Here is a 16067-nt window from a genome sequence, read left to right as displayed (position 1 = left end):
AGATTCCATCTCTCACAGTTGAAGTGTAGCTATGATATAAATTACAGACCTCTACATGATTTGTAAGTAGGAAAATCTGCAAAATCGGCAGTGTATCAACTACTTGTTCTCCCCACTGTATATGACCAATATACCACGGCTAAGGGCTGTTTTTATGCACAACAAAACGTGGAGTGCCTGGATACAGCCGTTAGCCGTGGTATATTGACCATATACCACAAACCCCTGTGATGCCTTATTGCTATAAACTGGTTAGCACTGTAATTAGAACAGTAAAAAGTCATATTTTTTCATACCCGTGGTATATGGTCTGATATATCACGGCTTTCAGACAATCAGCATTCAGGGCTCGAACAAGGTTTATAAATCTAAATGAATCCCCTTTGCGCATGTGCATAACTATACATAAATCCCAAAGGAGAGTTTGAGTGATGAAAGTTGGACAGAGGATCTCGAAATCTCTGAGGAAGAAACACTTGGATGAAGATTTAAAAAACTAATGTTTTCTGGCAATTGTGCCGTTATTATGTGCCATATGTTAAGACTACAAACTGTATAAATGGCCCATTTGCGAGATTGACTTGTCATTTCAATAGGCATTCGCTACAGACTAAAATCTGGGTTTATGATTGTAATTACATTTTGCCATCATTTGCTTAGCTAAAGGCAGGTAGCCTATAGCCTCTGACAGACCTACATCTAATTTCAGATAGTCTACAGTAGCCTGTAGTTCAAATTAGCAGACTAATTTATGAATGAATAGCAAGGCTATTTTGTAATAAGAAGTGCTTGTGTTTCCCAATAGCCTGCTGGAATAGGCTACTGAGGATGGTGTCATAATTTAAATCACTGAATTAAATATTAATAATAGAAGTGAATATGCTTGTCAACAAATAGTTTGACCTGTAGCCTAATCTGACTATTGTTACTGTCAATCTAATGTGTTCATTATAACACAAGGCTACAACAACAAACTGAAGTAATAGGCTATTTATTAAATTGGTTTGCCAGGTCTCGGTAGGCTACACAAGTGGCACAAATTGATTTGCAATGACTCCAGGGATATTGTTCCACATAAAAACAACCACGTGTGTCACACCCTGATCTGTTTCACTTGTCTTTGTGCTTGTCTCCATCCCTCTCCAGGTGTCACCCATCTTCCCCATTGTCCCCTGTGTTCTGTTTGTCTTTTGCCAGTTCTTCTTGTCTTGTCAAGCCTACCAGCGTGTTTTTCATACTTTTGTTTCCTTGAGCCTATTTTCTCGTTTTCCCGGTTTTGATCATTCTGCCTGCCCTGACCCTGAGCCTGCCTGCCGTTCTGTACCTTTTGCCACTGCCCTGGATTACGGACCTCTGCCTGACCCTGAGCCTGCCTACCACTCTGTACCTTACGGACTCTGCCCTGGACTACCGACCCCTGTCCTTTGCCTGCCCCCTGTTTATATAATAGAGTCCATTATTCGAACTGTCTGCATCTGGGTCTCTTCCTGAGCCGAGAGAACGCGAGGGAGTTCCATAACTTCCATTTCAAATTTCCTCTCGGGCTGACCCCAAGACCCAAGAACTAACCATGCATAAAGCCCTTTGCTTGATACCATTTTCTTTTAGCAGTCAACATTAGAATGCAGTTTAAACCACCTCTGAGTGAATTGATGTAATTCACTCTAGTGCACCAAAAGTAATTTTCCAGTGCTTTGTCTCAATTATTTATTTAGTTCTAGCGTATTATTATTATTATGTTTTATGGAAAAAGGGTTGGAAATAGGTGTCTCCATAATGACAATCTTTATAGCCCACCTACAACTAGTAAAAAGTTGTCACAACCGTGCACGCGTGCTGCTCTCTCTCTCAATTGAATTTAAGGGGCTTTATTGGCATGGGAAACATATGTTTACATTGCCAAAGCAAGTGAAATAGATAACAAACACTTGGCTCCCAAGTGGCGCAGCGATCTAAGGCACTGCATCTCAGCGCAAGAGGTGTCACTACAGTCCCTGGTTTGAATCCAGGCTGTATCACAACCCGGCTGTGATTGGGTATCCCATAGGATGGCGCACAATTGGCCCAGTGTCATCCAGGGTAGGCCGTCATTGTAAATAAGAATTGGTTCTTTACTTGACTTGCCTAGTTAAGTAATAAAGGTTACATTTTTTTTATTGGCAAATAAACAATAAAACATGTAACATTACACTTCCAAAAGAATAAAGACATTTCAAATATACAGTGTTGTAATGATGTGCAAATAGGTGTATTTGTAAATAAACATGAAGGTTGTATTTACAATTGTGTTCTTCACTGGTTGCCCTTTTCTTGTGGCAACAGGTCACACATCTTACTGAGATTGCACACTGTGGTATTTCACCCAATAGATAGCTCTCTGGCTCCTCTCCCTCATGTCTCAGTCAATAACTGTAGTGCTCTCTCTACACACACACAAACACCTCTGGCCCTCCCCACCAGTCACTCACTCAGCAACAGCATGCGGCACTGGCTGACAGTCAGTAGCAGGTTACAGTGAAATACATATGTTTAAAAGAAAATGCCAAGGCGGCCGTGGTGCAACTTAGAAATAACCCCCAAAACCTGCAACATCGTTTTCAAACACTGACCATATGTGGTCTCGAGCACGGACTCTTCTCGAGTACTAGGCCTTAAAAACTGCTGGCAAGTAAATCATATTTGCTTGGGCACATTATTTAATTATAAATCTGATTCTTTCACATGGGGGGAGATGTGGGAAGCTAAAAGGCTAGCTTGCTTGCTGTTTTTAGACCCACAAGGTGATACGCTACTAGTGGAGTAGCCTACAGCAAATTAGTTGTAAATGGTAGCCATGTGCTGAATGTGCCCTCAGCGCACAGGGGCGGGTGGGGCCATGAGATCAATTTGACAATGGTAGTGGCACACTTGATAAAAAAGCAGACAGTCTTAAGACACATTTCCAGTCTGAACTAGCAGATGGTTCTGATGGTGCAAAATAACATTATGGCCCTTCACACTTGTTGAAACCAAAGCAATTAGTCTGGTTGTCTCTAAGCAATGAGATCTCTTATAAAAATAAATGTCTCAAGCAGGTGCACCTTTTTTTCAACAGGGTCCTCCTAATGCAAAACAAAATAAAAAAACATATCAGAGGTTTTCAATTATACTATGTGCTTGAAGGATAATTTATAATTTACAAAAAATATTACATTGAATTATAATGTTAAATTGTGGGCCTATGAATCTATGGATTCATTCCAAGTTAACCAATAATAATAGGGCTAGCCTACATTTCCAACATTTGACATTGTGGCATCACATGCACTTTTACTCAGTTTTTACGCACATTCTCTTTCAATTATAGGGCCTATCTTGCATTTTCAATTAATATTTTCAGCCAATGCGTTTATATGGTGAAATAACTTAATATAGCCGTACATTACTATTTTTAAGACATTGTGCTACACAAGGTAAATGGCAAGCCCCCTATTATAAAACCCTATGCCATAGGTATATTAACTTATCACAGTGAAGAGGTTACAAGTTAGAGTATAATAATTTAATAATGCATTGTAATTGTGAATTATTTATTTTTATAAAGTTATGGCTAAATTGTGTTGTGTATGACACAACAGGTGGATGATATAGCCTAAATAAACGGATTGGGATAAGATATTGTCACGTTTAAACCCCCCAATATTTGCAAAGTTATTCCCATATCAATATTATTATTATTGCCATGATGTCTTGTCAGTAGTGGAACCTGCTGAGCATTATTGGAGAGATGCGTAGCTCTGTGTTGTGTGAAGCTACTAGCCTGGCTATATTAGCCAGGTACACTGGACGCGGGATTCAGCCCTCCGGTGTGACGTGGCGCCGACGACCGCCCCCAGATCCTCATTATCAGTAGAAAATGGGCAGTCCGAGAAGACAAGCGCCGTCCAAAACGTGAGACTCATGTGACAGAGATAGGTCATTGCGAGCGAGAGTCAGGGGTTTATTTAACACGTAGCTCTGTCCTCCCCCACTTCCCCAACGCGCAACCAAGACTAGTGCATCTGCGGGACTCCCTCTTGACTGACTACGTGGAGATCTCCGGGACACTGCTCCCATTATGCGATAAATAATCATAACAACAACAATGCAAATGTAAAATAGATTACTTATCTCTACAAATTGGAGGAAATACTAAAATATTTTTGTGAAAAATTTCAAGGACTATTTACTTTCATTCAATTTCATTTGCGTTCTTGAGTGAAAACATTGGGGGGAAAAGCTTGCCCTTTCCTGCGTCATTTGGAGTAGCTTATTAAAGAGAATGGAAATGGAAAGGATTCCAAGTGCGCAACCCACCCCCAAGCACCAGCAGGCTGAGCTGTCTGACATGCAAGGGTAAGTTGCTGATGATTCTTCTTGTGCCCTATGCCATGCTTGCCCAATTTATAGTGGCATACATTCGCGTCTCCTGACATTGAGTGCGCAACCTCACCAAACCCACATCTCATTGACTGTCTTCTGGTTTTCATTAGGATGGATTTCCCTATGTATGTATACAAATCCCGTCGGGGAATGAAACGAGGAGATGATAGCAAGGTTGGTTGATATTTTATATATTTTTTTATAGAAACAATATTGGTGTTTATTCACTTAATTAACTGTTTGTAAATATGATTACAATAGAATAATATTATGATTATATACAATGCTATTGAAACATTGATGTATTTAGATCAATTAGTTTGCCTGATCATTCCGATCATGTGGTGACCTATTTTCCCATATGATGTAATCCTTGGAGTCCATGTTACTGTTCACAGTGCTGCTCGTCAAACTGCTGAGGTTGTTATTTAACCTCAGTATCACTCCTGCCTTTAGGAAACCTACAAACTGCCTCACCGACTTATCGAGAAGAAAAGGCGTGACAGGATAAACGAGTGCATCGCTCAGTTGAAAGATTTATTGCCCGAGCACCTGAAACTTACAGTAAGTTCCTATTTATCTTGAAGTAGCACATTACTAAAGCGCGATCAAGTGGTTGCTTGGTGGTACTTCAGGTTAAGGTGACAGCCTGACTAACAGGTGAGATCTGTAAAGGAATTTAAAATTAAATAATGAATGTGAGATCTTAAACAAATGGCATCTTTGAGATGTTAACTAAAATTGAACACATTTCCTCTGATTTGTATTTTTATAGATTAAAGAATGTAATATTACACATTCAAATTTAGCATTTGAGTAGATCTACTTAGTTATTGCTTTTGATTGTTGTTGAGAAAGTTTGTGTGCATGTGTGTGTTAGTAATCCATAAGAGATGAGCCCGTGCTGAAAGTAGTGTGTGTTCTTCCCATAGACTCTTGGCCATCTGGAGAAGGCTGTGGTTTTGGAGCTCACGCTTAAGCATGTGAAAGCTCTAACCACTCTACTGGAAAACCAGCAGCAGAAAATCCTCAGTCTGCAGAATGGCATGCAAATCGGTGAGCAAACACACACACACACACACACACACAATAAGATGATTATGCAGAAGCGCATACAAATCAGTGAATTTAAATATAGCTTGTGGTCTCTTGCCTTAGCTAGCTTCAATTTGGATGCAGACCACATCCTCACAAATTTTCAAATGCAGCATAGTGCATTGCTCATCTACTGCATTATAATAACATAATAATAGAATAAGGAACTGAGTCAGAATAACTGCTAAGTTTAGTTTGGATGTGGTTGCGTAGAAGGGGATTTTATACCCATATTAAGATATATTACTTACAAGAATCATGTAAATACGATGAAAGTAGTTTGGTAGTTTCCATAATATTGCATTGTGGTAGATCTGTGTTTGACAGCGTTTGTGGTGTTGTCCATTCCTGCCTACAGAGCAGTCCTCTCCCAGCCAGGAGAACAGTGAGGAGATCTTCCGCTCAGGCTTCCATGTCTGTGCCAAGGAGGTGCTGCAATACCTGGTCAACCAGGAGGGTCACAGTGACCTTACACCCTCCCACATGGTCAACCACCTGCACAAGGTGGCCACTGAGGTCCTCCAGGGTCCTCCCCGTAGCCCCTGCAAACCCCGGTCTGAAGAGACCACCATCCACTACCAACATCATCAGGCCCACAGGGAGAAGCCTGCAGGCCAGCCCCCCAAACCCAGTGAAGGCCATGGGAAGAACTGCGTTCCCGTCATCCAGCGGAGGTATGCCCATGCGGGCGGCGAGCAGAGCGGCAGCGATACAGACACAGACAGCGGCTACGGTGGCGAGCAGGTTGAGCATCTGGCGTCGCATACAGGGTACTACGGCCAGGAGAGACAGCTGAAGAGGGCGCTGGGAGAAAAGAGGGCGTCATTTTGCATTAAGCAGGAAGATGAGGTGTGCCACAAACGCAGCCGGGTCGAGTCATCCGAGGACGAGTCTCTCTCAGGCGGAGAGTCATCCTCATCCTCCTCCAGCGGCCACGGCAGCTACATGAGCGCCTACTCCCCTCACCAGGCCCAACCTCATCCCCTTTGCATGCCCTTCTACCTCATTCCCCCCTCTGCCGCCGCCTATCTGCCCATGCTGGAGAAGTGCTGGTACTCAGGGGCCATGCCCATGATTTACCCTGGCCTGGGAGGCTCCGCGCAGGGCATGCCTAGTGACAGGCATGCCCCCTCTCCCTCGATCATGATGTCCCCCAGGGGGCGCTCTCCCTCTCCCCCTACCGTAGCCCAAAGCCCCATGGACTCCCCAGCCTTCCTCCAAGTGTTAAAGCAGGTACTTCCCATGAACCTGGAAACCAAAGACTGAGAGACCACTGAGCACTTACACAGAAAAGTGTTATTGAACATAGACTGCTATGCTGAGAGGATACATGGAGGAGAACATGACCAGACAGTCAGATCACCCACCACCACCCCTCTCCCCTCATCCCAGAAGTCAGAAGACAGAAGGGAGACAGATAGAGTGCATGCAGAAGGTCTGGTCCCAGATCGGTGAGGCATAATCCACAGCTGCGAACAGAAAAAGAGAATAAAAGAACGAGGGAATGTGTGGATGGAAGACAGCTCAACCGGTTTCCTAATCCTCTCTGAATGTTTGACTTTATACCCCCACCAGAGTGCTGAGTGCAACATTGACCCCACTGATCTGGATATACGCACACACACACACACACACACACACACACACACACACACACACACACACACGGTTGAATGTATAAATGTAAAAAAATGGCAGTCCCATAGATGTTGCTGCTGTTGAGGTTTCTACATGCTGTGGACACTGACAGGGCTCAGCTGTACACACACCGTCCTTGTAAACCATGTCACACCAAATGTCAATAGTCACCATTCACCCAAAGGTTGCTGTCTATTTACCTTAGGTCACCATTGCCATCACTGACAATGCGCTTTGCCCCATTCCCTATGACAACAACAAACATCCCGAGTGAAATCATTTCCCTACTGTATGGAGTTAGTGAGGTCATCATGTGACCATGTCAAGTTGGGAATTCACTGACAGTTGAGGGACGTTTTGTAGTTATTGTTTATACTTCTTGTACATCTCTATTTTTGATACGTGTCCTAGCGCTCGAACCAGAGAGAAAGGTTGGACAGTCGTTTTACCGCATAATAACTCATGTACATACTGTAGCCCTGCGCTGACCCTGATCTGCAATCTGACTCTGCTCAAGTCAAACCTGGAGTTTATCATCCTGTTGCCTTTTACTTGTGAAACACTGATAAAAGAAAGCATCAGATGTTTATGAAATGTATTTGGGAGTTGGCGAGAAGTGAATGTATATGTTTCAGCAGAAGATTAGTTTTCTATAGAAAGAGGTACTTTGATATTTTGGGACCTACCAGAAAGATGTTTGATGTACATATTTTGTCTATAAATGTTGACATACATTATATAAGCGTATTAATAAAGTATTTTATCTGCTTGGTTCGTCATGAGTGAGTAGAGTGCATGTTGTGGTGAAATGTATCATCTGGGATCGAGTTCTGCCACAAACACAACAACTGGGGAGAGTTGCTGCAGTCTCCCTGCTTGTCTGGCCCGGGTGGTTATAAGGAGAGACACACTGCTATGGGTGTTCTCTCTGCTTCTGACATACATACATAAACACACATACAGATACAGTAAGCTCCAAAGGCCATTTTTTATATTTATCTGGAAGTCATTTGGATGCAGAAGCACAATAATAATACAATCATGTAAATCATACAAATACGGAGCTAAATTATGTTGCAAAAAGAAATGTTGAAATTATATTATTTTATTGTAATACAATTGCTTAGAGAAAGAGATTTTGTTTAACAAGCAATATTGTTATTCTCTCAAAAAGATGGGGGTTTAAAGAGATTGGAAAACACATTGGGAAGGATCTTAGACCATTTTGATATGTGCTTGGGGTTATTGTCTTGCTGGAAGATCCACTTGTGGGGACGTTTCTGCCTCCTGGCAGATGTAACCAGGATTTTGGCTCAAATATCCTGGTAGATAGTTATAATCATAATGTTATCACTTCATAGTACAGTCTATATAGTTTATGGACAACAAAGAATTGGGCATTGGGTCAAAGATCCTGGTGCAATGATGATTATTAATAAACTGGGATCAAGGTTTAAAGAACTGGTGTACATTTAAGTCAAAGCTGTTGAGTTTAACAACTATCTCAGGGTGATCAATATTGTCCAGTAGGAGAAGATCAATGTGGGAGCACATAATAGACCGACACAAAGTAAATGCCAGCAGATACGTCATTTTTTACAGCTACCTATGATTTTGATCACACACGGCTGTCACATGTGCAGCCATACTGCTGGCCCTGGGTAGCGCTGAGCTGTGATTGGTGAGTTGATGGGACCAGGAAGGGAGAGATGCTCATGCTTATCCAGTGGAGAACCTCAGCCCTGTGGGGGCCCCTGCTGGTAAAATAAGGAACCCAAACCTCTTTGATATGATAAAAGAATGACCTCAGCAAAACATAGAAATGGTTGAGGCAGTAGTTAAGGCAAATATTTATTAAAACAAAGCAATCATTTCATACTTCCATAACAATGTTTTGCTTATGGGTCAATACACATACTTAGATTTTCCCTCATTGTCCTGCTAGTGGGGGTTTGGTAAATTATTCTGGCTGGGTTTGGGGCTTATCTTTAACTCCAGCCCCTGGATGTATTTCGTAGATCTGTTGTATTGGCCGATGTCGTTGTTACGGTTAAGCAGATTCACAGCTTCTGGTTTCCCGTAGAGTTCCCCTAGTTTGGCTTTGAACTTGGGGACTGTCATCATGTGACTCTGCCATTGGCCACATTCTGTCCCACGTAGCCCAGAGCAAAGGATTTCTTGTATTTTTTGTTGTCGTATAAATCAGATCAAAACTAATTTTATTAGTCACATACACGTGTTTAGCAGATGTTATTGCGGGTGTAGCGTAATGCTTGTGTTTCTAGTGCTGACAATGCAGTAATATCTAACAAGTATTATAAACTGGGTGGTTCGAGCCCTGAATGCTGATGGGTTGACAGCTGTGGTATAACAGAATGTATACCACGCGTATGACAAAACATATATATTTACTGCTCTAATTATGTTGGTAACCAGTTTATAGTAGCAATAATGCACCTCAGAGGTTTGTGGTATATGGCCAATATACCACGGCTAACGGCTGTATCCAGGCACTCCGCCTTGCGCCGTTCATATACCACACCCCCTCGTGCGTTATTGCTTAAATATCTAACAACTGTACAACATATACCCAATACACACAAATCTAAGTAAAGGAATGGAATTAAGAATATATAAATATATGGACGAGCAATGCCAGAGCGGCATAGACTAATATACAGTAGAATAGCATAGAATAGAATACAGTATATACATATGAGAAGAGTAATGTAAAATATGTACATTTTTTAAAAGTGTCTAGTGTTCCATTTACTAAATTGGCCAGTGATTTCAAGTCAATGTATATAGGTAGCAGCCTGCAACGTGCTACTGATGGCTATTTAACAGTCTGATGGCCTTGAGATAGAAGCTGTTTTCAGTTTCTCGATCCCAACTTTGATGGACCTGTACTGACCTCACCTTCTGGATGATAGCAGGGTGAACAGATAGGGGCTTGGGTGGTTGTTGTCCTTGATGATCTTTTTGGCCTTCCTGTGACATCAGGTGCTGTAGGTGTCCTGGAGGGCAGGTAGTTTACCCCCAATGATGCGTTGCGCAGACCGCACAACCCTCTGGAGAGCCCTGTGGTTGCAGCTGGTGCAGTTGCCATACCAGGCTGTGATACAGACTGACAGGATGCTCCCAATTGTGCATCTGTAAAAATTTGTGAGGGTTTTAGGTGCCAAGCCAAATTTCATCAGCCTCCTGAGGTTGAAGAGGCATCGTTGCGCCTTCTTCACAACACTGCGTGGGTGGACCATTTCAGTTTGTCAGTGATGTGTACGCCGGGGAACTTGAATCTTTCCACCTTCTCCACTGTGGTCCCGTCGATGTGGATAGGAGGGTGCTCTCTCTGCTGTTTCCTGAAGTCCACGATCATCTCCTTTATTTTGTTGATGTCTTACTCACGTCTGACCAAACACCTGTTGTAGGAAACAGAGGCAACAAACAGGGCCCAAACCCGCCTGGCCACGGAGCACTCAACAAACAGGTGGTATATGTTTTCAGTGTCAGTGCATCCATGGGGGTAGCTCTCTGTACATGCTATGTGCTGTCTATACATGAATTCCCTAGTGGGGAGGAAACCACGAACAGCCATCCATGCAATGTCTTTCTGTTTGTTTGTGATGCGGTGCTGAATGACGTTTCACCATACCTGCTGCGGTCTACGGCTGAAATGGCGCTTAGGTGGGCGATGATGTCCTTGAACTTCCAGCATGCCAGCCCAGCCGTGGGCAGACATGTCCTGAACCCCAAATCTCTCCACGTATTGTGCACTGGTGGAGGGTCCCAGCACGGTGTTCTCGATGGTGCTGAGTCCGAGGGTTCTGAGGATGGGGGTGGCAAAGTACCATTCAACGTGGCTGGCTTTCCTGACTGTTTTGCAGATGTTGGTGACCAAGTTGGATAGTCTCTGCGCCCTAAGGATGTTAAGGATGTCTGTGACCCCCTTCCCCATGTTCTCAAATGCTTTGTACAGGGTGCTGCGCTTGAGTCGTTCTATCTGGCTCCCCCAAAGGTGAACATCATGCATTCTATCTTCTTCCTGGTTGTGCTGTCTGGGGGAACACCCTGCCTAGGTACAGGAGAATGGGGAGAATGTTTGCCTTCAAGACCAGGATCATTCTGAGGGACCATGAGTTCCATTCGCTTCTGTTGGATGTGGCAGATGGTCTCCTCTTAGCTGACGGAGCCACCTCCATCCCTCTGGAAGGTGACCACAAGCAGCTTGATGGTCTATGTTTTGATAGGGAACGAGGTAGGGAGAGTCTCATGCCAGTCCTGTGACAGGTACAGTTCTGTCTCAGCCTCCAGTATTTATGCTGCAGTAGTTTATGTGTCGGGGGGCTAGGGTCAGTTTGTTATATCTGGAGTACTTCTCCTGTCCTATCCGGTGTCCTGTGTGAATTTAAGTATGCTCTCTCTAATTCTCTCTTTCTCTCTTTCTTTCTCCCTCTCTTTCTCTCTCTCGGAGGACCTGAGCCCTAGGACCATGCCTCAGGACTACCTGGCATGATGACTCCTTGCTGTCCCCAGTCCACCTGGCCGTGCTGCTGCTACAGTTTCAACTGTTCTGTCTGTGATTATTATTATTTGACCATGCTGGTCATTTATGAACATTTGAACAGGTAGCCTAGTGGTTAGAGCGTTGGGCCAGTAACTGAAAGGATGCTAGATTGAATCCCCGAGCTGACAAGGTAAAAATCTGTCTTTCTGCCCATGAACAAGGCAGTTAACCCACTAGGCCGTTATTGTAAATAAGAATTTGTTTTTAACTGACTTGCCTAGTTAAGTAAATGTGAAATAAAAACAATGATGAGGAAATTAATTTAATCATTTTGTAATAAGGTAATGTAACAAAAAAGAAAAAGTCAAGAGGTTTGAATACTTTCCGAATGCACTGTAACTGTGGCCCACTCTCGACCACCGTGTTGGAGGTAGGGGTTGGTCACCAATATGTTGACCCCGTCCGCTCTGGCGGTGTTGGAGCCTGACCAGATAGAACCTTCCAGGTCCACTCCTCCTCCAGGAGCATGTACATCTCCTTGTATGGGATGCCGCACACCTGGAGGAGGTAAATGTCTGCAGAGTTATTGGAGAGGTGTCCCAGGACAGTCTGTCGTCTGTCTGGAAACCGGTGTTGAGGGTGAATAGAGTCAGGGACATAATGAGTTATTTAGACGGTCCAGTTCTGGTTTTGGCCACGTCATTGCAGATTTGGATGAGGGTTTTTTGTGGAACTGTTGCACTGGATGGCAAGGTCAGGGGAGAGGAGTCTGGGGCATTAGGAGGTATGGTAGTGTGGTCAGGGGCAGTTGGAGTGGAAATTCTATTCACCTGCATTCAGAATGACTGTCAGGGCTAGAAACATTGATAAAGAAGACTACCTAAACAATTTAAACTGGAACAACCCTTTCAGTAACAGTAACATAAATGTAACTAACTGATTGGATTACCTTCAAAAAATATGTTCTTTATCTTTCTGTAGCATAAAATTGGTCAATCAATCAATGTATTGCAAAAACACAGACGCTGGGAAATGATAATGATGGGTGTGGTTTTGATAGACACATTTTAAAACCAATTTATACTTGATCCAGAGGCTTCATATTGAGGGTGTGACACAATTGCGGAGCATCCCGAGGCATGCAGAGTCCAAATCAATCTCTGTACTGCATCGCCCTGCCCCTCTCAAATTGTTTTACAATGCAGACGGCTCCGTATAGCTCTGCATTGACATGATTGGTTGACGGTAGGTGGGGGTGGTGACTTCCTGTAAAACACAAGCTCACTTCCTTGACAACTTCCTTCACAATAGCTCTGTTCTGTTCCGCTAAGCGCAAGAAGTATGAGCACCCTGACATTTGCGGAGGCTGCATTGCAGTAAATGCTGTACAGCCACTTCAGTTTTTGGATTGACCATGCAGAGCCTTTCATTCTCCACAGAGTAAAATTGACACAATCACACTCTCATACTCAACACTGGTTATTAACACCAACACTGGGGTTCTTTTACCCCACGGAGTGTGAATTTCACTTAGAGAGTTAATTTAAATCCTGAATCAACACTACAAATGTTAAACTGAAAAATCAACACTCAGTAACACTGGCCAATTTGCTGTGTAGTCACTGGTGATAGCCTGATTGATCCTCACGTTGTCTGAGGCTTGGTCCTTCTCCTCCGCCATGTCAGCCTGACTGAGCTAAGACACTGAGAGAAAGAGAGTCAGTCAATTTAACCATTTTGTTTGTCAACCAATAAAGCCAAGAGGTCTCCTTTCTTACCTGTGGTTCAATAAACGAGGACTTTGTTTTACTCCAATGTTCATTCCTGAGACAGGTGAGACATGGTGTCTACATGGAAAAGATTGAAACAGAAGTTTTTATTGTGGGATCGCTGCCGTGTTTGATTAAGAAACCAGTGGAGGCTCCTCCTCAGCAAAAACCAAAACGTGCACCCGGGGGTGGACGACTCTACAACGTGTGTCAAACTCATTCCATGGAGGCCCGGGTTTTGGCTCCATCCTTGTCCTCGATTGATGAATTAAGGTCACTAATTAGTAAGGAACTCTCCTCACCTGATTGTCTAGGTCTTAATTGAAAGGAAGAACCAAAAACCTGCAGACACTTGACCCTCGAGGGAAGAAGTTTTGACATCCCCGCTCTACACCTATCCCTCTCACAGAACCAGGAACCTCCACTGACCCCTGGGTCTAGGGCTCCCTTGTGTGCCTGCTTGCCCCTCAGGTTGTCCTTCCTCCCCTCTACAGACCCATATCCTGACCCAGCACCTGCAGCAGCCCCACTTCTCATTTCCCGGTTACTGTTTTTCCCGTTCCCCAGTCCCAGCATCAACCCCTGGCCTCCAGTCCCGTCCCCAGCACAGTTCCCAGTTTTCAGTCACAGCACCAACCCCTCTGGCAACCCTGGACACAGCAGCAGCCACCACCATGCTCACCCCATCCAACCGCTGCCATCCCATCCCATCCCATCCCAACTCAGACCTCACACCTTCCCCTCCCCCAATAACAAGACACAGACAGACTGCCAACCACTCCACCAGACCAACCACTCAAGAATTAAAAAATAAATAAAACGTAGACAGGCAATATCTACATTCAGCATTCAGACAGGCAAGATTTACATTCAGCAACCATTGTTAAACAAAGAAACAAAAGTTGTGATTTCTTTTGTAATCTGCTTTTTTTCCCTTGTGTATTTTTGAGTTAACTGATTGGTTTCTTAGGATATTTTAAACTTTTCATTTGAATGTCATTGGAATTATGTATGATTTATGCATAACCAAATACAATTACCAATACAGGATGAACCCAGTTAACAAAAACTCATCCTAAGGATCACTGGTAGTGATATCTGCAGGCGGTCCTGTATGTGTAGTCTAACACTGAATACAAGACACTAAGACATTAACTTCACAGATGGAAAGTCTTTATTTCATGTTCTATTTCATTTTACTTTCAAGACAAATAAAATTTAAAAAGTGAGTAAGTAACACATGATGACAGTTCAAGAGATAGTTTCCCCCCCTGCAAAGCCCCGTCAGTCAAGTACATTATGACATTACCCATAGATGCTAAGCCAAAGTCAGTTTTGTGTTTTCCCTTATGTTTCAGATAAGGATTTACATCAAGAGGATTTGGGTCCTCCACCGGCGCAGTCTCCTTTATAGGTGGCCATAGCCTGCCTGTGGAAGTGGGGGAGGAACTGGTGTATGCGGAGGCCAGGGTCGGAGGCCAGAGTTGGGCCCAGATAAGGGTTCTGTCAGTGGGCTGGGGCGCAGGCCAAAGACCTCCAGGGCTGGGATGGGGCCGTAGAGGGTGGGCAGGCTCCGGGTTGGAGCCTTGCGTGGGGGTCCCAGGGAGGACTGGGGGAGAAAGGGTCGGGCGGTGCAAGGTCCTGGGGCAGGCCTGGGGTGGGGGATAGGGTGAATGGGGTGGGTGTCACCCCCTAAAATGCCACAGGGGGTGCTAAGGGAGTGGGACAGAGTCCTGGGAACCAGGCAGAGAGGCCAATTTCTGCTCAGACTCATCCCCAGGCAACGAGCCCCCTTCTGGTGCTCGCTGTGGAGTGCCAGAGGGCGCTCTGTTGCCATTCTCTGAGACAACCTCAGAGTAGGGGAGGTGTGCTGGCGCCACAGGGCTCCACCCTCTTCATCTCTTTTGTGGAACCTATTCCCCCTTAACCTTGATTGGTTCTCTTTGCCTGAGGGGCGGCGGCCTGGGGATGGTCTATGACTGGAGGGTTTGTCCTCTGTTTCTGAGGCTGATTGGTTGGTGCGGGTGTGAATGTGTGTGGTGTGAGGGGGGTCAAGGATGACACGGATTCTATGTGGGGGCAGTCGGGGTCGTCTTAGTGGGGCTCCCTCCACCAGCAGGTTAACTCCCATGTACTGAGGGACTTCAACTGTAGCCTGGGAGAATGAGGAAAACGAGATATGTTCACACACTCCTGATGGGGCCTGGGTATTATTCATGCCTCATAGTACCTGGGAATGCTTTGTATAGTCTGCATAGACTCATCATATGTGATCATCAAGCTTGTGTCTGGATGATCTGCATATATGTCTGTCTATGCATACAGTGGGGCAAAAAAGTATTTAGTCAGCCACCAATTGTGCAAGTTCTCCCACTTAAAAAGATGAGAGAGGCCTGTAATTTTCATCATAGGTACACTTCAACTATGACAGACAAAATGAGAAAAAAAAATCCAGAAAATCACATTGTAGGATTTTTAATGAATTTATTTGCAAATTACAGTGGAAAATAAGTATTTGGTCAATAACAAAAGTTTATCTCAATACTTTATTATATACCCTTTGTTGGCAATGACAGAGGTCAAACGAGGTTTTCACACACTGTTGCTGGTATTTTGGCCCATTCCTCCATGAAGATCTCCTTTAGAGCAGTGATGTT

At 44.1% G+C, this 16067-nt stretch overlaps 2 protein-coding genes across 3 annotated transcripts in view; one reads left to right on the top strand and one right to left on the bottom strand.

Annotated features, from left to right (window-relative positions):
- The first annotated feature begins 3938 nt into the window (after positions 1 to 3938).
- LOC112216886 (class E basic helix-loop-helix protein 40) lies at positions 3939 to 7902 on the top strand. The gene is made up of 5 exons (XM_024377028.2): positions 3939 to 4374; positions 4512 to 4575; positions 4858 to 4965; positions 5334 to 5457; positions 5855 to 7902. Exons 1-5 carry the CDS (start codon positions 4301 to 4303, stop codon positions 6760 to 6762), a joined length of 1278 nt encoding a protein of 425 aa, XP_024232796.1. The 5' UTR covers positions 3939 to 4300; the 3' UTR covers positions 6763 to 7902.
- Positions 7903 to 14599: 6697 nt separating this feature from the next.
- The window catches only part of ttll3 (tubulin tyrosine ligase-like family, member 3), an 8238-nt gene continuing 6770 nt past the window's right edge, over positions 14600 to 16067 (bottom strand). For both annotated transcript variants that reach the window (XM_042305824.1, XM_042305834.1), the window contains one exon: positions 14600 to 15565. In XM_042305824.1, the coding sequence (XP_042161758.1) occupies positions 14819 to 15565 (747 nt within the window). In that variant the 3' untranslated portion in view covers positions 14600 to 14818. The remainder of the gene's footprint in view (positions 15566 to 16067) is intronic.

The sequence above is a fragment of the Oncorhynchus tshawytscha genome, linkage group LG02 (genome assembly GCF_018296145.1).
Source record: "Oncorhynchus tshawytscha isolate Ot180627B linkage group LG02, Otsh_v2.0, whole genome shotgun sequence".
NCBI lineage: Eukaryota > Metazoa > Chordata > Actinopteri > Salmoniformes > Salmonidae > Oncorhynchus > Oncorhynchus tshawytscha.
The sequence above is the reverse complement of the archived record's forward strand: the minus strand, read 5'-3'. Positions and strand labels throughout refer to the sequence as shown.

What these genes read in the sequence shown, in the direction of transcription:
- LOC112216886 (XM_024377028.2), top strand. Translation starts at nt 4,301, where the DNA reads ATGGAAATGGAAAGGATTCCAAGTGCGCAACCCACCCCCAAGCACCAG. An exon ending in GAGCTGTCTGACATGCAAGG is followed by an intron (nt 4,375 to 4,511) that starts GTAAGTTGCTGA and finishes GGTTTTCATTAG; the next exon opens with GATGGATTTCCCTATGTATG. An exon ending in AACGAGGAGATGATAGCAAG is followed by an intron (nt 4,576 to 4,857) that starts GTTGGTTGATAT and finishes TCCTGCCTTTAG; the next exon opens with GAAACCTACAAACTGCCTCA.